Below are 26989 nucleotides of genomic sequence, written 5' to 3'. Positions count from 1 at the left end.
ACTGGAACAAAAATGGGACACCTCCTGAACAGAAAAGGTTGTTGCAGAACACAAAAACATAAACTGACTAAAGGTACTAGCTAGAGGTCATAGAAGGACCAAGCAAACTGACAGAAATAGGCACAGAAGCACCTGGCTAGCAAAACAGTCAAACAACACAGAAGTCCAGCACAGCCAAAAGGGCGGAGCTGGAATATATAGGCAGATGGTCACATGACCGTAAAACACAAGATAGGAAAAAACAAGCAGGAGGGTTCTAACACTCACCACCTGTGAACTTGACCCAATCCGGTCCCACCTCATCCCCAACCTTACCACTATCTTCATCCCAACCCTAACCCACCTTTTCAACCTGTCACTAATAACTGGTGTCTTCCCCTCATGCTTCAAACATGCCTCGATCACACCCATCCTCAAAAAGCCCTCTTTTGACCCATCCTCTCTGACTAGCTATTGCCCTATATCACTTCTCCCCTATGCCTCAAAACTACTGGAACAACATGTCTACTTTGAACTGTCCTCCCACCTCTCCTCCTGCTCTCTCTTTGACCGCCTCCAATCTGGCTTCCGACTGCACCGTTCTACTGAAACTGCCCTGACTAAAGTCACCAACGAACTACTAACCCACAAATCCAAGTGACACTACTCTGTCCTCCTCCTCCTCCTAGACCTGTCATCTGCCTCGGACACAGTGGGCCATTCCCTCTTACTACAGACTCTCATCTCTCAGCATCACAGACTTGGCCCTATCCTGGATCTCTTCATACTTAACAGACAGGACATTCAGTGTCTCCAACTCACACACCACCTCCTCATCTCGCCCCCTATCTGTCGGTGTCCCCCAAGGTTCAGTCCTAGGACCTCTCCTCTTCTCCATCTACACCTTTGGCTTGGGACAGCTCATAGAGTCTCACGGTTTTCAGTATCACCTCTATGCTGATGACACACAGATCTACCTCTCCGGACCCGACATCTCCTCCCTACTAACCAAAATCCCACAATGTCTGTCTGCTATTTCATCCTTCTTCTCTGCTAGTTTTCTAAAACTTAACATGGACAAAACAGAATTCATCAACTTTACACCATCTCATTCATCCCCCCCACCGACCTATCTATCAATGTCAATGGCTGTTCACTCTCCCCAGTCCCGCAAGATCACTCTGATCTCTCCTTCAAACCACATATCCAAGCCCTTTCCACGCCCTGCCGACTCAAACTCAAAAATATCTTCCAGATCCGCACATTCCTCAACCACGAATCTGCAAAAACACTAGTGTACGCCCTCATCATCTCCCGCCTCGACTACTGCAACCTCCTGCTCTGTGGCCTCACTTTGAACACTCTTGCACCCCTCCAATCTATCCTAAACTCTGCTGCCCGACTAATCCACCTGTCCCCTCGCTATTCCACGGCCTCTCCTCTGTCAATCCCTTCACTGGCTCCTCATTGCCCAGAGACTCCACTTCAAAACCCTAACCATGGCATACAAAGCCTTCCACAACCTGTCTCCTCCATACATGTGACCTAGTCTCCTGATACATACCTCCGATCCACACAAGATCTCCTGCTCTACTCCCCTCTTATCTCCTCTTCCCACAATCGTATACAAGATTTCTCCCGCGCATCCCCCCTACTCTGGAACTCTCTACCCCAACATATCAGACTCTCACCTACCGTGGAAACCTTCAAAAGGAACGTGAAGACCCACCTCTTCTGACAAGCCTACAACCCTCGCTCCACCATACCGTTGTACGACCAGCTCTACCCTCACCTACTGTATCCTCACCCATCCCTTGTAGATTGTTAGCCCTCGCGGGCAGGGTCGTCTCTCCTCCTGTACCAGTCGCCATCACGTTTTGTTCAAGATTATTGTAATTGTTTGTGCTATGTATACCCCATTTTTCACATGTAAAGCGCCATGGAATATTTGGCGCTATAATAAATAATAATAATAATGCTTCTGGCAATAACAGAATTTGTTTAAAGGGCCGTAGCACCCATTGGCAATCTGTTGCTCACCATTACCAGCTTCATTTTATGGTGTTGTGATGAAACAGTGTCTTTAAAGGGAATCTGTCACTAGGTTTTTGCCACCTAATCTGAGAGCATCATAATGTAGAGACAATGACCCTGATTCCAGTGATGTGTCACTTACTGGGCTGCTTAATATAGTTTTGATAAATTCACAGTTTTATCAGCAGGAGATTATCACTAGAGGACTAGTAAATCTGCTGCTATGTAGTCTTCCATATTTATGAGCTTTGCATAACCCCACCCCCAAAACTGATTGGCAGATTCTGCTTAAGCACAGTGTACACAGAAATCAGCCAATCAGTGGTGTGAGTGGGGTCATACAGAGCTCAGCATTCAGAGAACTGGTACATCTGCAACAGGTAAATCAAAACTGCTGCAAGCAGCCCAGTAAGTGATACATCGCTGGAATCAGGGTCTCATCATGTTGTGCACAGATGGGGTAAGAAGATCTGGTGACAGATTCCCTTTAAAGTGGTTTTCCAGAATAATGGCATAATGCTAAACTATGGCAATACTTATATACAATATGCTTGGTAGGTGTCTGACCTCAGGGACTCTATAGAACCTAATGAATAATGGGTTGAAGCACTGGTTTAGTACGGTGCCCCCTTCCCTGATCTTCTCTACACCAAGGCACTCTCTGCTACCCATTGTGCATGAAGGTCAAGTCATTGAGGCACTGCAGTTCCCTGTACAGCTGGAAGTTATCAGAAAAGTTCATCTCCCATCCCCTATATACAAGAACATGTTGGTCTCTGAAAGATAATGCCATCCATACCTTTACTGATACAATCTGTTGCTCCCTGACTGAAACATTCGCTGTTATTCTGATAAGCCTAATTTGCATAAGTCTCATTTGCATAAGTGCACTGGGAATGTCAAAGCACTTCCCAATTCTCTGCTTCCCCAGCTCTATTTGCCATCCAGCCCCACCTTCCTCTGCTAGACTGATAGCTTCATAGCTCGCTGGCTGTGTGGTCAAGCCGATTACCATTCAATATACTAGAAAACCAGAAAAAAAATATTCAAGTGTGATGAAATTGTAAAAAAAAGTTTTGATTTATTCTGCTTTACGGCACCTACTGTACGGGCTAAATAATATAGATCAATTAGACTTTTACAGATGCGTCAATACCACGTATATTTTTTTTCCAGTCCCCTAAGAGGACTTGAACCTGCCATCATCTGACTGCTTGTTCAGCTTTATTGCTTGTTCTGCTATGAAGCATAACATGTCGCTGGGCTTCACTGCAAATCGCGTTGTGAAGAGGACATGGGTGCACAAGATGATGCACCCCCTGGACCATGCGCTTTAAATGCTGCAGTTAGTGATTGGCAGAGGCACTTAGGATGTTAATAGCAGCGATCGGAGATCATCTCTGATTGCTGCTGTTAGAGGCACAAAATGTATCTGCAGGGTACGGTGCCGACACAGCTCCTGAGCCCACTCTACACTCCTGCACGCCATGCAACAAACATGTAAGGGATTAAAGGTTTTAAATGTTTTATTTCAACAGTTCATGTGTTCTACAACCCAATTATTGGCTGCAGCGGTCGTGTGTGTTGAGGTCAGGAATATGTCACCGCTGCAGCGTGTAAAAATTAATGAGAGCAGTGGCCAATCAAAATAACTTGGTTATTTGTATGGGTTGGTGGGTTGAAAAATAAAATGAAAGAATATGGAGAACTCTTTTCACTGGATAAGAAACCTGGGTTCTGGGTGTGTTTTTAGCAAAAGGAATATAGACTGTGGTCCTCAAATAGGGACAGGAGCTGATGTATGTAGTGACAAAGCCTGCAGAGCTGCAAAGTATGTAAGCATTATATCTGCAATTGAGATAGATAGACAGACACACAGACGCACAGACAGAGAGACAGACAAATAGATATATAGATTATAGATAGGTAAATAGATAAAAGGATAGATAAATAGATAGATACATAGATAGATACATAGATATGAGATAGATAGATAAATAGATAGATAGATAAACAGATAGATAATAGATATGAGATAGATAGATAGATAGATAGATAGATAGATAGATAAACAGATAGATATGAGATATGAGATAGATAGATACTGTAGATGATAGGAAAATAGAAAGATCAATAAATACAGAAGATAGATGATAGAAAGAAGATAGGTATATAATTGATAGATAATTGATAGATGATAGATAGATGATAGATATATAACTGATAGATGATAGATATATAATTGATAGATAATTGATAGATAGATGATACATAGATGATAGATAGATAGATTATAGATATATAATTGATAGATAAGATAGATAGATAGATGATAGATAATAGATAGATAGATACATAGATAGATAGATCATAGATGATAGATAATAGATAGATTTCAATAGATAGATATTTCTTAGAATAAATTTGTATTTTTCTTTACTTATGTGTCACATAGATGATATCATACATTAATCAGATAAAATATTGTAGTTTGTATTACAAAATGTACTGAAAACCTCATTTTTAAATGAGAAAAAAGGCACAATTTGATTCTTCCTTCTGGTCTATACCAACCCTATAAAGCAGCTTTGGACTTGGAGAAATGAGATCAGCTTTCAATGTCTTCTACAATGTGTCCTTTCCACCTTTATCATGTCAATGTGGCTAAATTTTAATAAACAGTAAAAGAACTAATCAAAAATGTCTCATTTTTTGTAATTTTAAACTTTGCCCTCTTCTAAACAAGGAGTAAGACAACTCGTTTTTCTTTTTAGCCACTATGATCAAACAATGTCACATCACTATGGCAATTGGTGTCCATACCTGGAATACAGAACAATGTTAATTGCGCGGCGTAGCATTGCTGGTGCATGTCAATCAGATGCTATGAATTGAGAAAAATTTGCTCTGTTCATTCTGTTAAATGATGTACCCAATTAAACCTGTTAGAATTCATGATCTTCAGTCAAGGTTAAATGAAAGTAGTTACTCCTGTCAGCTAGGTGATTAAATGCTGCCTACATCAGGCACATTTATGTGCAAAATTAAAATTTTGGTATAAAGCATGAATCTTTATGCATGCCCGTTAATTATCTCGCCGTTGTTCTAGTTATTAAATGCCCGCTGCATTTCTTCTTCATCATCAGCTTCCTTTCAAAACTTATTTTGTACTTCATGCAAAACGGAAATTTAATGTTTAAATACATTTCTATATTTTTTTTTACTCTATTTAGAGCCTGAAATCTAAGGAAAGGAAACATAACAATGAGATTTCTTATATTTTACTGTAGTGATTCATCAGTCTATTCTTTCTAAGAAATATCAGTAAATTAATAGCTAATAAGCACTGCAGCTCGGAACACAGTCACTTCAATGGGAGCTGTGCTGCAGTACCTGAGAACGGCCACTACACAATGTATGGAGCTGTGCTGTTGTGGCTCTATACACAGTGTACATCTGGCCACTATGGGACCCGCAAACAGCTGATTAGGTAGATTGCCAGGTGTCGGACCCCCACCATCCTGATATTGATAAATTATCTCAAGTATAGGTCAGCAGACCCATTTTATTAATCCTAGAAAACCCCTATATGAACAACAACAAAAGAAGAGTATTGTAGGCAAACTGAGCACAAGTTCCTAAATTCAGCATAAAGGTGATGGCCAAACACTAGAGATTTTTTTGCTAATTGTTGATGCATTTAGGTGACTTTAATGAACATGACAGGCATATATTGGCGATCTTTCATCTTCATTTATGGCAATGTTATCTTGAACAACAACCTTCACAGACCAGCTGTGAAGAACATGTCATCCAGAAATTCGCTGTTGGAAACCTCTGTTGATAGCTTCGTCTTCTTCAACGGCCTTCGGCTCGTTCCTGAGCCATGACGACTTGATGGATGAACGATCTGTAGGAAGATCAATCTTGTACAAGCCTAGATAGGTCCACCAGGGTCTTCTCTGCCGTTATCTTGATAGTATCAAGCCATCGGGTTGCTGGTCTTCCTCTTTGCCTTGTTCCTTCTAATCTTCCGACCTTGATGTCCTTCTCCAGTGATTGATCTCTTCGTATGATGTTTCCAAAGTAGGCAAGTCATAGTTTGGTGATCCTTGTTTTGAGTGCAGTGTCTGATGTCTAGTGATGGCTAGCTTTAGCTAATACATCTTTTAGGCTATGTGCCCACGATGCAGATTTGAAGCAGAAATTTCCTGAGTATTTCTGCATCTCCTTGGCAGAAAAAACCCATGCGGATTTTACATGCGTTTTTTCAGCGTTTTGACATGCGTTTTCACATGCGTTTTTTTTCAAGCGTTTTTCCAAGCGATTTTGAGCATCACTTGGAAAAGGGCTTGACAAGTTGGTCACACAATATAAATCCATGCAACTGGCATGGATTTATATTGTGTGACCAACTTATGAGGAGATTTCTACTATCAAATGCAGCATCTAAAGTAAAAAAAATTAATTAAAAAGTAAAAAGAAATAAAAAACCTTATATTCACCTCTCTGGCGGCCCCTGGTCTGCTCCCGGTGGCGTCCTCTCTCCTCGGCATCCCGCGGTGTACTGGCAGGACCAGCAGTGACATCATGTAGTCAGCTGATGGTTACGCGACCGCTGATGTCAGTGGTCCGGTGATGGTCGCGTGACCATCAGCTGACTAAATGACGTCACCGCAGGTCCTGCCAGTACACCACGGGACGCCGAGGAGAGAGGACGCAGCCGGGAGGAGACCAGGGGCCACCGGAGAGGTGTGTATGAATATTTTTTAATTTTTTACTTTATAATTCTCTTTTTACTTGCAGGTACAATGGTACCTGGGTCGGATGAGAGTCTCCTCTTCTCCAGACCCGGGTACCAGCCACCCATTGAACCACATACATGTATACATGCGGATGTTATGCGGTTCAATGCAAGTCAATGGGCGCGATTTCATCGCAAAATCGCGCCCAAATTGTTTGTGCTGCGGATTTTTCCGCAATGATAATCCGCAGTGGAAATTTCCGCAGCATGTGCACAGCACATGCGGATCATCATTGGGATACATCCCAGACCTCTTAACAATCGATTTTAATGCGTTTCTGTGGCGGAAATGCCGCCGCGGAAATGCATTAAATCGGCATCGTGGGCACACAGCCTTAGTAGGGTAACAGATCCTATTAACGAAAGAGCTGTGCATGGTATTACCTTAGAGGGAAAGGGAAAAGTAGATACCAAACATATCTGGCATAACAAATATTTAGATTCAGTAAGTGGATACATCACAACCTACGAGTATCTAATGTTTATGGTCTCTAGTTTGGACAAATTTTTATCTCTTGAGCTTCAAATGATCAGATACTGGTCCAAATCAGACACCAGTGATTGTTACATGGACCCACATAATGTACACGTAATATGGTCCATCATTTGTGCCAAAGTAACCCAAAAAATTAGATAATGGGTTGCATACCTCGAGCTTCTTCTGGATGATTTCCAGCTTTTCCGCTGCATAGACCAAGTCTGTGTTGGCTTGTGATAGAGATTGGCGCTTGAAATCCACTTCACAATAAATCTACAGGAATGTTATTAGAAATGTCAAAAAAGAAAAAGTCCACAATAATGACAAACAAAATATACAAAAGGAAAAAAATGCCACCAGAAACTGATAACCAATGATATCACCATATTTTTAATAACAGAATCTATAACCCATCTAAAAAAGGTGGAAAAATATATTTCTTTCTGGTTTTATTATAACCACCAATACAAGGCTCAATGTAAAATATTAGAATGGTACGTGTAAGTCCGTCTCTTCTGTCTGGAATAGATCATTAACGGAGGCCATTTGTTTTCCATGTCCTGCTTAGTAAATGGATCGTGGCACAAAATTAAAATGTGAATAATGCTTAACATGAACTGGAAATTAAGAAATGATAAACCCATATCTCTAAAAAAAAAATTCCTATTAGGTTAACTCTGGGAAATAATGTTACTAATCTTTTACAAAGAAAGCTTATGTAGAGTTTGATTATTCTGCTACAGAATAGACAGCAGGGTGAAGGATAAACATTCCTGTGCTGTCCTCCACTTCAAACAGAGATTTTATTGATTAGGATAATTCTCTTTACCCTTTAGACTCCAGTCCACAGCCTCTCAGCCAGCCAAATCAGATCTCATACTTTGCACTGACGAGGGGCAATCACCCCGAAACACCGTGTCTGCAAATTGAGATTCTAGTTCGGCTTTTATCCTAAGTCATGTGGCAAGGCTTGTTAAAGAGTCGATATTGACTTTTAGAATCACTCCTTCCAACAGGTGGCGCTACAGTTCAAATCCTCTTCCTGTCTGAAGAGACAATTTGCATATTTAAGCACCACTATAATAATTCAATATCACAGTAAATACGTACCAAGGGTATGAATACTGCAAGGAGACAGACATGCTAAAGATTCTTATCATTCACAATAGATCGTACATTATATCTATCTATCAAAGATGTGCTGCAGCAGCTATTGTCCATGATGCGTTTTGGCTGCTTCAGAAAAAGGTTTTCTAAATTCTTCATTAAGGCAAACTAAGCTAATTAAAGGAGAAGGAATGAGTCCTATAATAATGCATCTTAGACACCCTGAAACGCGCGTTGGGGCTGAAGCCATTGCAGTGATACAGGCATATTCTGTAATGGATCCATTTTTGCACTTTATATACGGTAATCATGTTTAGTATTTAGAATCATGTTTATGTTATATGCCATTTGCCACTTTATCTTCTTTCTATAGGCTGTGAATCATTACTATAGTTATGCACATTGCGTCTTATACCCTGATCCACACGTTTTTATACAACAAATAAATGATAAATGTTGCACTGATACTTATTCACTTACTATACCACTTGGTTTTATTATGAACATACATGTACATCTATTACATTTTGCAATTATATAGTTGTGCATTTATGTCGCATTCCTGTAAATTATTTGAACTGCATATCACATATTATACCATATTGCCTGTATTTACCATCTCTGCCATGTCGTCTTTTTGCCCATTGTGGTTCTGTTTTTAAAATCCCGTATTTTTAATTTTAAATGATGTTATTGATCTAATAAAAAATGGGCTTTCTCATTTAGTGCTTTTGAACTCAATTCTTTATAGGTTTGCATCTCAGAAAGACCGTAAGTGTCTACAGAAATAAGTGAACATCCTTTAATGCCAATACTTACGATGAACCTAAATAGTGGCCTGCCGCTGATTATAGCTGTTTTTTCCTCCTCCCAGCTGTAAGATCAACCCAGAATCCTCTTCATAGCAAGGAAGGAGCAAACTAAAAAAGTGGGTGATCTGTGTTATACCACCGATCCAACCACTACATAACCAAATAATGTAAACCCCAGTTGCTTTGACCAAGTCCGCAGCACCAAATGGTCCCTCTGATTGATCAACAAAGGCCAATATGGGGTGAGAGGTCGCCACATTTGTGCAATTGTATATGTCAAGTGATTGATTTTTTATTTCTGCCACTTTCGGGGAATTATACGGGGTTAAATTGTAAATGTCTAATTAAGTGTCATAAGGGCATGTTACTAATACCATTATGAAAATGTGTTGTATACTGGGGAGACAAGAACAGAGGATACTATTTCTTCATTCACGTTGACCATCGATCCTAATAATGTTTTTCAAGCAGCAGAAGAATAAAGGCTATGTTTACACTAGCCATTGTTTCAGCATGTTTTTTTTCTGCAGCAAAACCTGATCTCTTGGCAGGAAAGAAGGTGCGTCAAAGACGCAGGTTTTGGTGCGTTTTTCAGGTTCCTAAAGTTCAGCTTTGCTTCTACCACAGAATCATGAACACAAGTCACCAATGCAAAACATATGTGAAACCATATTAACCAGAATTACAAATGTGACAGTGGGGGGGAGGTGAATTGTTCAGGAATAGTTTTTCTAAAACACTGGCAGTGAGTATGTAGGATACTATTTATTTTCACACTATGGTCTGCCATTGAGGTGCTCAGAGATTGTTCAATTTCACACCTTCATGGGCCACAGGTATTGTTCAATCGCACACCTAGCTCAGCCATTGTTTACATTGTACACATGACTAATTTAATTAATCTGTCCTAATCCAAACTGCCATTTCAGGTGACAAAGACAAGATGGTAAAATCACAAAAATAAATGCGTTTCACATACTGATGTACTTGCTTTTTTTCACTAAAAACACAGCAAAACCTGATAGTATGTTCACACTATGCGTTTTTTCACTACCCATTACTTTCAATGGGTGAAAAACGGCTGAAAAAATGCAGAAAAAACGCTGAAAGAATTGACATGCTCTATTGTGCAAAAAAACATGCAGAGCACAAAATACTGATGACACAAAAGCCAATGTGTGTGCATGAGATTTCTGAAATCTTATAGACTTTGCTGGTACTGTAAAACGCAGCGGAAAATTTGCATAAAAAAAAACAAAGGAAGCAAACGTGATACATTTACATATCACGTATCCCTATAGGTCTGCAGCATATCATACCACATAACAACAATTCAGGAAAAGTATCAGAATATGAGCCATCAACGTGAAAAATCATAACTGAACCTGAATGAAAGCAACTAACTAAATGTATTGCTCAACCAGCTAAACCAGTCATCAGTTTCTGGTAGAAGAAGAACATCCATCACATCACAATTCAATGTCTGAATATAATAATTCCGTATAGAAAAATTAAATAAAATCTCACACTTCATGCAATTGTTTCAACAACACAATCCGCTACTTACATACATCTTGTTGAAGCATCCGGGAGGTATGAGAGCAGATTGATAAATAACACAGGCAAAAAGAAATATTCATCATGACAAATAGTGAAAAATTAAAGATTCCAAGCTGCATTAATTACGCTCGGGGAAGATGGATAGCGCCTCTCACAATTAATGGGAACATAGACTTTTGTCTAAGTTTTACATCTACCTGTGATGAATGCTCCAGCTCTGACAAAATGCATCATACCAACATCTGAACTAACAGAACATTAATAGATTGACATATGAGAGTGGAGGGAAGCCTTTAATCATACACACTGTATTACTCCCAATTTTTGCTTTCCCACATACATCAAACAAAAAGGGAAAGTCAAAGGAAAACTGCACAATCAGTATAAAAAAAGAGTGAAAAGAACGGTTTGTAACAGACAGAATTGTACCAATTGTGTTCGGGACCAGCGCTGTAAGGGTCAGTATTATGGGTCTGTCTGATGCCACTGATCATCATATGGATGATTAATTACCCCTGGACTTTAAGTTTAAATATTCTTCATAAGAAATGTCATGTGCACAGGACTTGGTTAGAGTCAGAAGATTACTTTACCTGTTTGTAGCAGATACTTGCACCATTGCAGCTGCACTGCACTTTATTATTATTATGATTATTATTATTTATTATTACCTTCATAAAAACCTTTTAACCTTTGATTGATTTGGTTTATGCTTAAAGGGGACCTTTCACCAATTTTTTTTATGTTGAACTGGACACACAATGTAATAGTGGCTGCAGAGCGGAATAAAATTTTTTTTTTTTTTAAATTTTGCCTCTCCGTTGCGGAGATATTAGCGATCAAAGTATTTGGCACCTAATGAGTTAACTTTTGTTAAATCCAAAGTCAGTGTTATCAGATAGCAAATCATACAGGGAGAAGAAGTTCAGGACCCCAATGAGAACACCCTAGAACTCAACAAAAGTTAACTCATTAGGTGCCAAATATTTTGATTGCTAATATCTAGGCAGGAGAGGCAAAAAATAAAAAAAGTATTCCGTTCTGCAGCCACTATTACATCCTGTGGCCAGCTCACCATAAAAACATAGGTGACAAGTCCTCTTTAAATGATACAACGCCGCAACCAAGTGACAACTGTAGCTTTCTGCTCTAGATACAATTGCTTTAAAGAGTAGCCATCGTTTACATTTTTATTTTACAAATCAATAATACACATAAAATAAGCAACTTTGTAATATATCTTATCAGAGAAATAAATCCAGATTCTGAGAAGACAGATTCCCCCATTACTGAGATAGGAGATGACAGTTGGTGCTTCTAAAACTCTATGGAGAAGGGAGTAGCAAACACAGACATTCTGCTGCAAGTTCTTCAGAAACGATAGTAAGGCTGTGTGCCCACGATGCGGATTTAATGCGTTTCCGCAGCTGAATTTCCGCTGTGAAAACGCATTAAAAACGCTTGTTAAGTATTCTGCCATGTTTCCCAATGATAATCCGCATGTGCTGTGCACATGCTGTGGAAATTTCCGCTGCGGATTATCATTGTGGAAAAATCCGCAGCACAACCATTTCTTGTGCGTAATCGCGGCGAAATCGCCGCTATTGACTGGCATTGAACCGCATAAAATCCACATGTGTACATGTATGTGGTTCAATGTGTGGATGGTACCCAGGTCTGGAGAAGAGGAGACTCTCCTCCAGACCCTGGTACCATTAGTAAAAAAAAGAATTAAAACATAAAAAATTAAAAAAACATTATACTTACCTCTCTGGTGGCCTCCGGTCTCCTCTCCGGTGGCATCCTCTGTCATCGGCGTCCCGCGGTGTTCTGAAAGGACCTGCGGTGACGTCATTTAGTCATGTGATGGTCACGCAACCGCTGACGTTGGCGGTCGCATGACCTGTCAGCTGACTGAATGACATCAACGCAGGTCCTTTCAGAACACCGCAGGACGCCGATGACAGAGGATGCCACTGGAGAGGAGAACGGGGGCCACCAGAGAGGTAAGTATAATGGGGTTTTTTTTTTTTTTTTACGTTTTAACTTCATTTTACACATGAATTGAGAATTTTGAGAATAAATTATCAGTCCAAGAGGAAAAAAAAAACAGATTTCTATAATAAGATGTATTACAAAGTTTCTTATTTTCACTTGTACTATTGATTTATGAATAAATAAATAAATAAAACAATGTTTGCTCTTTAAGGGCATTGCATAATTTTATATTTATAAAACTTTTGTAGCATTTCACTGGTGACCTGATTTGAAAGTTGTAAAATATAAGTGTAAACATATAATATTTTTTAATAATCATGTATCTCACTGACTTTGATATCCCTGCACTGTTACTTCCCTGTGTTTGTTATCCCTTAGATCGGATATATGATTTTGTTAAATAGCTATAATAATGATTCCCATGTAATGACATTTGAGTGCAATTAATTTCTAGGGCATAATAAATAAATAATTCAATAAATGATGATAAATGCATAATAAATACATATTTGATGCCTGAGGTGGCCCAACCTCTGTCACTTAAACAGACACTAGTGCTATAAATTGTATGTTAACTTGGCAGATCTTTGCATTGTTGCCTACAAATTTAAAGCAACGTCTCTGATAAACACAGTAATCTTTCAGACTTTTTATTTTTTTTATTCTTTTTCCTTTAACTATGCCCCAATATTTATTTCACAATTCATTTCACATCTTGAATAATATAAACTATACATAGCACCACGTTGCATAAGGACATTGTGAGGATGGTGTATCAATACTGACATTTGTATGACATGTTCTGCGCATTTGTAAAATGTCTCACTTAATAAATGTCTTGCAAGTAAAACTCAGAGGGAAGTCAGCAAAACCTGACTTGGCTGTCAGATGTGATTATTATCAGTGTTGGTTTAGGAATAAGAAAAGTGATGAAATGGTGTGTTGTATTGTCTATTACTACAGCAGCAGTTGTGCCATTTTTTTATTTAACAAAAAAAAAAAAAGCCAATTCAGAAAAATGGCAAAAAAATCATCATGAACTTGTCACATGCGAGTCATATTTTAATACATACGTATTGATACATTGGGCCATCTTTTTTACATAATTTGCACTAGAGCTCTGGATGGGATTTGCATAAATCTTTACTTGATCTCAGTTTGATGATTTTATCTATATGGGAACTTGCTGACTTATCCCCTAGTTGAGGGAATGAGAGATTGGACATGTTGGAGATCAACATGCCCAATCATTTGTTCTTTCAGGAGACAAACTATGCCGAGCTTAAGGCAAGAGAAAGAGCAGTCAGTTAAACCAGGGCTCATCCGGCAGTTAGTTCACGTGTTTGGCTAGCTTTAGAGTTTAATATTGTAGCTGCCCACAATCTCGAATTCGCCAGGACTGTCATGATATTTCAGATATAATCCTAGCAAATTTGGGGCTGAACGATGGCAGGGTTTATGTAAACCCTATCTCAAAATAAGTGGTTCCGCCTAGCTTAAGGTATTACCTAGCGGGTCTGGGCTGGAACTTAAACTTTCCTCTGCAAGCTACACTAATGTTGGAACGTAAACCATTCATGGCCAATGATAAACGGGTGATGATAAAAAGATAGTTCTCTGGAGTTATCTCTAGGAGATGGTATCTTTTGGGTGCACCTATTGTAAGGTCATACCTTACCTCATGAAATTTAATGATATTAATAACCCAAGCACAGAGGCCTGCAGCGGCTGAGGATTTTGTGCGCACAAATTCAGGGTTAAACTCAGGATCTCTTAAATAATCATCTTTTATAGCCTTCACGACGGCATCTGGAATATGCTCTTTGTCGAAATTAATCAGGTTCTGTAAAAATTCATCCACCTGTAAGGGAATGAAATGTTGGTGGTAACACTCACGTAACTGGGAAAGCAAAATGTTCTTACTTTTAATGGAAGGTGATCATGAAAAAAGTAAAACGTGTTCTGGGAGACACAATGTGTCCATGAATTATACAGGTATCACCATAATTTCAAGTCGTGTAATGCTTTTTTTTCTTACAGATACTGGTAACTTACAATTCCCATACAATAAGAGCAAACACCATTCCATACATTATATACAGTATATATATATATATATATATATATATAAAAAAATATTCATATACAAATACAATACAAATGATAATAAAATAGACGCATACACAGATAAAAATGCAATGTGCACACACTGATATGCAGGGCTTGGATGAGGGGTAGGCAGGGTAGGCACTGGTCTAGGGCTCTACCTCCTGCCTGAGGGGGGTGCATTTCGGAGAAAAAAACAACAACCTGACATTGCTGAATGTCTGCGGCTGCCCATCACCTTCCCTCGGCCGCAGGCATTCAGCACAGTGATGGCTGGGGTGTGGGCACAAAGGTGTGCAGTGTCAGTCGCTGACACCGCTCACCCCGCTCTCTGCCTGCGCCTCGGCCGTAGCTTGCAATAACTCCCAACATGGGAAAAAGATATTAGCAGTATAAAAATAAAAGGAGACTACACTAGATCAGTAAAAAAGTTGTTGGACAAGCCTAAAAGTAACCTCACTGGAAAGACAAGATAACAAGAGATACTTGACAACCCAAACACATGTTTCGCTGGTGCTTCTTCTCAGGGTCGGGGAGAGGTGTCAAAAATAACAACTTATCTATTTCCTTTGGCGATAAAGGCTAATTATTGTGGGTCCAGCAGGACCCCTCATAATCATGTAGAATACGGTGGCCTCCTTCTACAAATTATGCATTGTCTAAACCAGATAATCATTTGTCATAAGGTTTTTAATTTTTTTAAAGGGAACCTGTCAGGTAATTCATGCTGTCAAAACTGTGGTCAGGATGAATCTCAGCCTGGCTGCACGCATATTATATTTATGCAGCTTTGTATTTTATTCTCTGAAAGGCTCGGGCACTTCAGAGAAAATATACTTTAAAGTTCCGGACAGGTACAATAGGAAGAGAGGAGATTAGTCCAATATCCCCAAGAGATGGCTCTTCCCAAAGCTGCTAGAGATGATAGACAGGTCTGTCCCTATGTATATATGAGGGAGAGACCTGTCAATCACCTGTAGTGACACTGGGAAGACCTAGCCTGGGGAGGTACCGGACTAGTTTAGTCTCTGGCTACGGTCCCTGGCCGGATCTTCAAAACTTATTTTCTCTGAAATGCCTGTGAACCAATAGGACTGATGGAGTATGACAGGGAGAAGAGTTTTAGGTTTGGCGGGCTAGTATAACTTCTTTTCTGGTATGGTAAAACTTGTCCAAAAGGCCAACTCTTTGAACAGACCATAATACATTTTCTATCCATCCCATTATATCCTATGTGTATTGGGCTTTTTCTCTAAGATGCTTGTTTCACTGCAGGGGCTTTTATTTGGCCTTTGACCAGTTAGGCTTATTAAGGACAAGAAAGTCCATCAAGAAATGAACTCTCATCTATGAAAGTAATAATCAAATATTAATACGTTCCACAACAAATCTACCAGTTATCAATTTCAAGCACTTTCAATTTATTTTGGGCTGTGACATTGACTTAGAAACAGTCTAAGACTGAGGTCATGGGGATTATTACGTCTCACTCTGGAGGGTGGACAATTTTATTATTTGATTACTATGTTTTTCACTCTAAAAAAGTGTCTTTCTCATTCGTGTATGCGGGTTTATAAATAACTCCTCCGGGCTGATTTTTTTTACTTTTCTTGGCTCATTTCTCATTTACATGCTTTAGTAAATCTGACCCTTAATGACATGCAGCATAACATGTAGAGCAAGCAGGAAAACTGTCAAGAACAGTTTTAGTAAATTGGCCTTAAAAATGATAGATAAATAACAACTGAAATGACCTGACCTTTACTGCAGGTGCACTCATCACCTAATACACTGCACATCTCATGGATGGAGATAATTGTGCCATTAGAAGAGGGTTGAAGAAGCATTTCTATCTTATGTACTTTCACCATTATGGCTTCAGGGAACACTGTGCTGATTATCTGCTGCTTATCCACTCGCAATGTGATGAATGTCAGAACCAGAGCCTAAGAAAGGCTAAAGTAATGAACAGGATAATGGTCTACAGTACTACTGGTCTCTCTCCAAAGAAAGAGAAACAGCTCTGAGAAGAGAGTCCTGCTCAGACTTCTTTTTACTTGCAACTTATTAATGTATGTAGCCCAAAATTGAGAACATTTATGAAACTTGCAAAATGAACTTTTTTGTCAAACAAGTTAGTAAATGCCTAAACTATAAAGCCCAGCTGGTATTACATATTTTATGGCCAGTGGACATGATTTCAAGTCTGAATGTTCAACAAAGCAGAAAAATAAAAGCTGGCATGAAAATCAAAGAACGTTCATTACATAAATATGGAAAAAAGCAGTTATCAAATTAGACACTTAGTCCCTTAAAGGGGTTGTCCTCTTTTAAGAAACGCTTTCCTATTTGCTCAGTTACATGTAAAACACAAATTGAGCTTTACTTACTTTTCTTTGGTCCAGCACTTTGTCTGTGTCGCTGTTCAGGCGTCTGTTGTTTGGCTGCATCGGTGCTGTCACATCAACAGCTCTACAGACAATCACTGGAGTAAGTCCGTATAGACTGCGGGATCCACTTAGCCTACTGATTGGCTGCAGCGCTTTTGATTTGATGCCATCACTGCAGCTCCAGAGACACAGCGCTTGTCTTGGAGAGGCTAAGTAAAGAACAATCTGCTTTTTTACAAGTAAAGGAAGCAATGAAAAAAAAAGTTTCTTGAATTTTGTATTCGTCATGTGCCTATCCATATGCCCTTTTTCTGACCCTACTGGGCCTTTCATAAGAATTTTTGCCATTTCGTATTACACTACCCCTGAAAAAGAAAAGACTTGCAATCCTGATGAACAGCTAATTCACCACGGAAGTTTTGCCTGCCCAAAAATTGCCAAGATCCGAATCCACGATGATCAACTGAACATTGGTGGGGTCTGGTGGGTGATGAGACCCCCACTAGTCACTGAAGACAGGCTCCATAGAAAGTCTATGGATTGTCACTGTTATCAAGTACCGGCAGGGAGTCAGAGTACAACCTTCTCCTTAATGAATACCTGGTAAGGTGAGAGAGTAAGCAAGACGAAAGACACGGACTCATACTTCTTACCTTGCTCATCAGCACTTTTGCGGCTTTCCAGCTTCTGTCTCTAGGTATTTTGCCATTTGTTGATAAAAGTACAAGTACGGCAGCCGCCACGTTGGTGACAGGGGCTGTTGGATTAGGAAATGTCCTGAGCTCTGTGAGATTTAACTGTTGAAATAAGGAGTTACATTTGCTTTGTGGAAAAGAAACAAAGATCTTGAGAAACAAGAAATTTGGGGTTGGGTTATTACCCTGTTCAATGTGTTTAGAGCCGCGTTCGCTGCTTGGAGAGCTGGTTCTGCCTTGGCCAAGTCATTGGCTGACTCTTGTTGCTGCTTTGTTATCTCTGACTGGAGAGCGGCTACCTATTTATACAGAAATCCCAAATTACCAAAAATGGCCATATAAAACAAAATCACAAATTGAGGACAACATAGAGTGTAAAATATAAAACTGTAGAGATTGTGTTCATATGATCTCTGGGACAACCCTGAGAGCCCACCATCCATATTCAGATCAACTTAATTGCATCATTGTTGTTACCAGGGCATGTCGTCACTAAGGTCTAATAGGTTATTCTCAAATCCACCCATAATACATGGTTCTTGGCTTTCTATACACATTAGATGAACGTCAAAGGAACCTGTATATTTTAGCGGGACAGTTTGACCATATGTCTACTGTGCATATACGAGTCCCCCAGCTTTGCATGGTTGGTTGAAATCAGGTAAAAAAAGCATCAGGTATGTTGAATTTCATCTTGCACGATTATTTATTCACAAGGAAGATAAGTCAATAGTATGGGTCCAAAATTTGCTCCAAATAGAGTTGGTTGTGTTTTACCTTTGAGGGGCAATTTATTAATGAACGTATTTATTTTACTCATATTCCGCAATGCTTTACACATTTTGTCATCGCTGTCGTCATTGAGGTTCACAATATAAATTTCCTATCAGTATGTCTTTGGAGTGTGGGAGAAAAAGGGAGAACCCAGAGGAAACCCACTCAAACACGGGGAGAACATACAAACACCTTGCAGATGTTGTCCTTTGTCAAAATTGAACCAGTGGGTCTGTGAAAAAAATCAGACCGCACTCAAATGACTCGGATTTTCGTGGACCATCAGAAAGGAGAAGGTGTAAAAACCTTTTTTTTCAATTTCTCAACGTATGAGAAAACACATGACACTCAGATAACACTCTAATCAAAGTCTGAACAGAATAATTGGTCTATTTTTCTCATATGTGGAAAAATCTGACGTCTGAATGAGACCTTGAAGGGATTTGCCAATTGGGGATGACGGTGATGGGACTGAGAAGAATGTGGTGGAAGATGTGAGTTGAGTGGAATTGAGACTTCATAAAATAATTGTTCTGTACAATTGTTATGGAGACCCTACTAAAGCCCTTCTACTTTTGTGATTGTGCATGGGTACACATATTCATTGATGAGACCGTCATTATGATAGTAACATCGCCCATTGAGAGCATTCACATACCAAAACTCAAAGCAGAAGATGTCAAAGCGAGCAGAAAGTGTAGACAAGCTTTGAATTTTTCATCTCATCAAGGACAACGGAAAGGCTCTACGTCATGTTGTCAGCTGTACATTCAGCTTCGAAAGATAAAAATGTAGTAGATACAAAGCAATGATCTGATGATAGATTACCCGGAAAATCACACAACAAATAAGACTGGTCTTCAGGGACCCCTGCATATAGGACCCTCAGGGCCCCAATTTAGCAGGATGCTTCACGTATGTCTAACTAAGCTTGTCTATTACACCATATCTCTGGGGAATAAGCTGTTAGACGAAACCATGGAAAATATTGTAAATGCCTCAAGCTCATTTCATAGCTCAAGATTTCCATGTTTTCCTAAGCACTGTGAAGGCTTTGGTGTTAACATATACATATATATAAGGGGACAATGGCCTGAGGGCTTTGCACTAATACCTGCGGTGCTGCCACTTATTTCTATGAAACACATATTCATATTTATATACATGTACTATTACTATTCTCTTACTTATTACAGGGTATTTGCTCATTTTGTTTTTTATCTTAGGTTGTGTCTGTTAAATGGTCGTAGTGTGAATACACACTTATGCATTGCACTTATACCAACATTTGCTTTGTCTCATTTTTTTGGTTTTGTTTAATTTTTTTGTACTTTGTACAAACAAGGGTGCGGCTCGCCTTTTCTTGTGCTGTCCATTTCATTCAGATAGCTTTACACGGATGGATGGTTGTATGGTTGGGAGTCTAGCCAGCACCCAGCGCACCCGGGCAAGTGCTGGGGCCCTGAGCAGGCGGGGGGGCCCACTCGCAGTCGAGCACCCCGCCGTGCTATGGGACCAGTGAGCGGAGGAGAGCGGTGTCAGCGCCCGCTCCCCCCCGCTTGCTCAGGGCCCCAGCAGCCGGCACAATACTTACCTCTCCCTGTGCCTCCGCAGCAGCTCTGGTCTCTTCCGCGTCCTCTGACTATGGCGTCTCAGGTCAGAGGACACGGTGATGTCTTTCCACCGCGCCCTCTCCTGAACCTTCACAGCACAGAGCGGAAGACGCTGGCGATGCTGGAGTTCGGAGCAGCGGCAGCAGGTGAGAAGTGAGGTGAGTATTTGATTTTTTCTTTTTTTAATGTATGGAGGCATGGGGAATTATATGTGGGTGGAGAGGTGACATCCTGCATGGGGCATTATAAAGTGTGGGGAAGTGACATCCTGCATGGGGCATTAAGGGGGGGGGAGTGACATCTTGCATGGGGCATTATAACGTGTGAGGAAGTGACGTCCTGCATGGGGCATTAAAAGGGGGGAGTGACATCCTGCATGGGGCATTATAAGGGAGGGGTGACATCCTGCATAGGGCATTATAAGGGGGGTGACATCCAGCATGGGGCATTATAAGGGGGGGTGACATCCTGCATGTGGCATTATATGGGGGGAACAGCGTGCACGGGGCATTATGTGGGGGGAACAGCCTGCATGGAGCATTATGTGGGGGCACAGCTTGCATGGAGCGTTATAAGGGGGCCAGTATCCTCTATGGAGCATTATATGGGGGCCAGTATTCTGTATGGAGCATTATATGGGGGCCAGTATCCTGTATGGAGCGTTATAAGGGGGCCAGTATCCTCTATGGAGCGCTATATGGGGGGCCAGTATCCTCTATGGAGCGCTATATGGGGCCAGTATCCTGTATGGAGCATTATATGGGGGCCAATATCCAGTATGGAGCATTTATGAGGGCCAGTATTCTGTATGGAGCGATTCACCGGTTTCTGAGCTATTGTGGAATTTACAATAGATATAGGTCATGTAATGTAAGAAGTGAAATCTTTGGCCTTGTACTATAAACAGTATATATATATATTTCTCTGCGGTATCTGTGCATCATGAATCATGATATGTGTTAAAGGGGCTCACTGAGACTCTTTGGCCCAGGGCCCACAAAAACCTGGAGCCGGCCTTGGTTGGGACCCAGGTCCTGCTTTGCCCTTATCTATTTTTATGTCTGCTGACACATAGTGAGGTGAACTACGAGAGGTACCATCCCGACTGGGTACACCTTGTCACGGTGGGATGGCTTTTAATTCTTTTGTGATCAAAAGAGTGTTAACTAAGTACCTATGTTATTTACATGTACTATTACTATTTATTTACTTACTACAGGGAATTTACTCATGTTGTTTTTATCTTAGATTCTGTCGGTTAACTGGCCACAGTGTGAATGTGCACCTATGCATTGCACTTATATCAACATATGCTCCGGCTCATTTTTTTTGTTTTGTTTTTATAAAACACATGTTAAACTGTAGCAGTGAATGCCTGGTATTACATGCCACCCAGTCTGGTGGATAACAGGGCCCCAGATACAAATATCTATAGATCCTGTTAATACTGTACCTTTCGTTCCTCATCGTCTGCAACTGATTTTTCTTGATTTAATTTTTCTGTCTGCTGGCCAATTTTGTCAATCAGAGCTTCGGTATCCTTGTTCCTCTGGTGAAGTTCTACCTCTTGTATGGCAAGTTTAGACTTCAAATCCTCCACCTGCGTGAATACAACAGAGACCTGGTTAATTAAGTTTTAAGACAATATTTTCAATTATATTAAAATCAGTTAGCTTAAAGAATAAATGCTGCCGAGGGCGTCATTGCGAACAAGTATAATTACTTTGTGCCTCTAGAGGTTATGTAATTACGTCTCTCTATTTATCAAAATACTGGCTTGAAGGCAGTAAAAATGAACTTGTTGGTTAATTATGTGGATAAATGCAGTAATATCTCTTTATTGTAATGATACCTGTAAAAAAAATCTATTAACTTTCCAGCAGTGGAAACATGACAATATATAATATCACTATGCAAATTGTAATTGTTTTCAAAAAGTGAAATTGTACATTGAATGGAAAGCCAAAGAATCCTAAGTAAGTGTATTAAAACTTATTATAAAAGGTCATAGAACTGTATACGATTATTGTAATTAAAGGGGTTGTCTCACTTGGAGGATACTTAGGTCATTAAAGGGCATATGAATTATCAGCGGCTCTCACTCTGGCAGACCTGTTCTGGTTCTTTAATAGTCACTGTCCTTTCAACAAACTTTGCATAAATCCAACGTACAAGTGAATGTTAGAAATTTTGTAATATATCTGATAAAATAAATATGCTCCTTTCTCCACTTAGGAGCCATTTCTTCTTCTTCTTATACAACTTATCATTCAATTAAAATTACAGGGTAAATCTCTCTTGCTCAAGACAAGGCGAACTGCCAGGTCACTGAAGTATTGGATTTCAGCTGCCTTTTGAGGTCTATGGAGAAGAGATGGAGTAGTCTGCCCAATGGAAGGTTTCTGGCCTGCCTGAGATCGCCTTAGGACACCTGTGTTACGGTTTAACAGGTGGGAATGAGCAGCAGTGAGAGAGAGAAAGGCAGAGAGACACATACAGACAGTGCAATCAAGTGTTTTATTTCACCTGTGAGCTGGATTCACAACTACACTGCTCAGTACTGCTGTATAATGACTTTCATCCTGCTGCTGCTTTTGAATATGTGCTACAAAGAAGCAGAAGAAGAGCAGGAATCCCTGCTCTGTGTGCAATATGACAGTGGAGAGATCATAGCAGTTAGTCTCCAAGCATTAACTTAGAGACAACTTAAAGGGGTTGTCCATGACATGGACAACTCCTTCTGAATCCATATGTTCCCCCCAGTATGATAAAATCACTTATTGCGTCATTCCAGCAGTGTTGGTACTGGCTCTTCCGGGGTTTGCGTGACATTGTTATGTCATGCAATCCTTGCGGCCAATCTGCGCTGGCTTCACTTATCTCTCCTACAGGTGTAATTGACATCCAGAGGAAGTGAGAGCTGCGGCTGCTCTCTCACTTCCTCTAGATGTCTCAATTAGTCAGAAGGCAGGGAGAGTGAAGCCAGTGCTGATTGGCCCCAGTGATTGCGTGACATAACATAAGAGCCAGTGCCATCACTGCTGAAACGGCACCGGCACTGGAGTTGAGTATGGATGTTATTATTTTACTGGGGGGAGACATAGGGATTCAGAAAGGGTTTTCCGAGTTGTTAACATCCTCTTTAAAAGTAGGGGTAGAGCCTACAGAGGGGAAAACTGGTAAAAGATGCAATATAGTAATCGTTCAATGGATAGAAATGTGTTATTCCTCATGTACACCCATGACAGCCTATTCTAAACAGTCACGTGAAACAACAGATACGTTTTAAGAATGTGCTGCTTAAAATCAGAGTAAAAGCAATGTTGTTGTTGCTGTAGTGTAGCTAAGTAGTGTTGAGCGAACATGCTCGACACTGCTCGGTACTCGCCCGAGCATCACGCTACTCGGGATGTTCGGCGAGCACCGAGCATCTCCGGGTTACTCTGGCGGGAGCTCGGGTCTCCGCCCTGCATGTTTGGCGCTCTTTACAGAGCCAATGAACATGCAGGGATTGCCAGCCAGTCACTGTAATGCTGCAGCCATGTTGTTTGTGGGCATTACAGTGATTGGCTGGCCGCACAGCGTCACCTCGAGTATTTAAAACCGGGCGCCGTCATCTTGGACACAGTCGCTCCGGATCAGACAGTGTAGGGACAGCGCTGCTGATTTAGGGAGAGATATATCCTGCAAAATAGTTAGTGTAGGGTCTGTAAAGGCTGCCAGATCAAACAAACAGTCCTTCTCAGGACTAATATCTATCCCAGGTATATCAGGCAGGCAGGCAGGCAGGCTGTATAGGAGACGCAGTGGTTATACCAGCAAATGCTGCATTACAGTCCTGTGTGCTGCTCCTGTTGCTGAAATTGCTGGACTTAGCTCCAGGTCCCGGGGGCCAGGAAAAATCCTTTTTTTTATCTAAATCCTCTTTTTTTTTTCCTCCTTAACAATGTACAAATACCCATCTTATTAACCTTTTGGTGCCCCCCCCCCCAAAAAAAAGTGTGCCTCTGATTTTTCAGACACAAATATATCTGTTAAAAATAGTCTGGTGTAGGCCAGAGAAATAGAAGTGTGGTTTTGCAGTTCTATGGGCCATTTGTATCTAAAAAAAAAACAGTTTGAGTGTGTCGCTCACTGTTCAGCCGCAAATATATATATATTTTAAAAAGCCTGGTATACACCAGTAAATTATTACTGTGGTTTTGATGTTCCACAGTAAAACATCTCTATTATCCTGTTTTTGGCATTTTTTTGGTGTATAAAAATAATAATAGTGTCTCCCTGATTTTTCAGACACAAATATATCTGTTGAAAATAGTCTGGTGTAGGCCAGAGAGACAGAAGTGTGCTTTTGCTGTTCCACGGTAAAAATCTCTATTATCCTGCTTTTTGCATTTTTTGCTGTAAAAAAAAAAAAAATAGTGTCTCCCTGATTTTTCAGACACAAATATATCTGTTGAAAATAGTCTGGTGTAGGCCCGAGAAATACAAGTGTGGTTTTGCAGTTCCATGGTACAAACCTCTGTATTATCCACTTTTGGGCCATTTGTATCTAAAAAAAACAGTTTGAGTGTGTCGCTCACTGTTCAGCCGCAAATATATATATATTTTAAAAAGCCTGGTATACACCAGTAAATTATAACTGTGGTTTTGCTGTTCCACGGTAAAAAATCTCTATTATTCAGGTTTTGGTATTTTTTTCCGTAAAGAAAAACAGTAGTGTCTCCTGACTGTTGTGACACAAAAATATATCTGTTGAAAATAGTCTTGTGTAGGCCCGACATCCCAGTGTGGTTTCGCAGTTCCACGGGTCAAATCGCTGTACTATCCAGTTTTGGGCCTTTGGTATCTAAAAAAAAAGCAGTTTGAGTGTGTCGCTCACTGTTCAGGAGCAAATATCTCTATTTAAAAAAGTGTGGTATACCCCAGTAAACAATAACTGTGGTTTTCCTCTTCCACGGTTCTAATCTACTCTTTATTACCCTTTTTCCATTGATAGTGCAAGTGTAAGCTATTTTACTTCATTTACAATGGGCAAGGCGCGTGGCAAGGGACGTGGAAGTGGACGTTCTGGTGACGGTTCGTGCAGAGGACGGGGCCGTGGCCAAGGTGAAAATGTGCCACAACCAACAGCCACATCTTCTCGCTCCCACTTCTTGACCGAATTACTAGGGAAGCACAGAACAACACCAGTATTGAGAACTGATCAGTGTGAACAGGTTATTAATTGGATAGCAGACAATACTTCCAGTTACCTGGGCACCACCAACTCCGGTCTGTCTTCCACACGGTCAACTCTTAGTAGCCGTGAGTCTCGACCACATACTCCTCCTCACCCTGATGCTCCTTCCTCCCACCATGCCGAGTGTCGTCAGACAGCAAGTGATCCCACACTTGGACACTCTGAAGAGCTGTTCACTGGTCCATTTCCATATTTGGGCCCCTCGCCTGATACGCTTGAAGTGGTGGAAGAGGAGATCCCATGTTGCAATGCCCAAATATTTGAACAGCCACGGCCACAGGAAGTCGACGTTGGCAATCTGTCACAAGAGGTGGACGATGACGAGACACAATTGCCAGGAAGTGAGGAGGAGGATTGTGGTGCGCAAGTGGAAGAGGAGGAGGTGGTGGATGATCTAGTAACTAACCCAATGTGGAAGGAGGACATGCAGAGTGAGGCCAGCAGCACACAGGTAGAGGGAGGCAGAGTACCCCAACAGGCAGGAAGAAGCAGTGTGGTGGCCGCAGACAGAAGGCAGGCAACCGTTCCCCGTAACACCAACACGAGGGACGTTGCCAGTACAAGCGGTAGGTATTCCAGAGTCTGGAATTTTTTTAAAGACTCTGCTGATAACCCCAAAAAGGCCATATGTTCCACCTGCCATGCCAGCATCAGCAGGGGTGACAAAACTACCAGCCTGACCACCACCAGCATGATCAGGCACATGGCAGCAAAGCACCCGACTTTGTGGGGCGAAACCCAGGGTCCACGACCAGTGTCAGCGGGTGTCATCACTGCTTCTTCCAATGTTGTGCGTGCAATAGAACCCCCTGTTGTGTGTGCAAGGCAATCCCCTGTCCATACTGCATGTAAAGTTGCCCCCTCCTCTCAGTCTTCACTTGTTATGGCAGTTTTTCAAGAAACCGCATCAACGTCCACGTCCCACCGCAGCGTTCAATTGTCCATATCCCAGACCTTTGAACGAAAGCGGAAATTCGCAGCTAACGCCCCACAGGCCACAGTCCTAAATTCGCACATTTCACGACTGCTTGCATTAGAAATGCTTCCTTTTAGGCTGGTGGAGACGGAATCCTTCCGCAATCTTATGGCGGTGGCCGTCCCTCGGTACTCAGTCCCCAGCCGACACTATTTTGCCCGGTGTGCCATCCCCGCACTACACAAGCACGTGTCCCAAAGCATCTGCCGTGCCCTCAACAACGCAGTTACTGGGAGAGTCCACCTGACAACGGACACGTGGACAAGTGCTTGTGGCCAGGGACGGTACATCTCTCTGACGGCACACTGGGTAAACATAGTGGAAGCCGGGACCCAGTCGGACCTTGGGACGGAACACATCCTCCCCACACCGAGGATTGCGGGCCCTATGTCAGTCAGAGTTGCCCCCACAGTGTACAGCT

General features: G+C 41.1%; 1 protein-coding gene across 1 annotated transcript in view; it reads right to left on the bottom strand.

The window, feature by feature from the left end:
- Positions 1 to 26989, bottom strand: part of LOC141161707 (dynein axonemal heavy chain 11-like) — a 1128345-nt gene that overhangs the window by 779614 nt on the left and 321742 nt on the right. The window contains exons 46-50 of the mRNA XM_073646926.1: positions 21804 to 21950; positions 18149 to 18262; positions 17922 to 18065; positions 14451 to 14633; positions 7467 to 7568 (exon numbers count right to left, since the gene is read on the bottom strand). Coding sequence (XP_073503027.1) covers positions 7467 to 7568; positions 14451 to 14633; positions 17922 to 18065; positions 18149 to 18262; positions 21804 to 21950 — 690 coding nt within the window. The remainder of the gene's footprint in view (positions 1 to 7466; positions 7569 to 14450; positions 14634 to 17921; positions 18066 to 18148; positions 18263 to 21803; positions 21951 to 26989) is intronic.

The sequence above is a fragment of the Phyllobates terribilis genome, unplaced genomic scaffold, assembly GCF_046119375.1.
Source record: "Phyllobates terribilis strain yellow unplaced genomic scaffold, ASM4611937v1 Scaffold_9__5_contigs__length_417890890, whole genome shotgun sequence".
NCBI classification, from domain to species: Eukaryota; Metazoa; Chordata; class Amphibia; order Anura; family Dendrobatidae; genus Phyllobates; species Phyllobates terribilis.
Note: the sequence above shows the minus strand (reverse complement) of the source record. Positions and strands in the feature narration are given on the sequence as shown.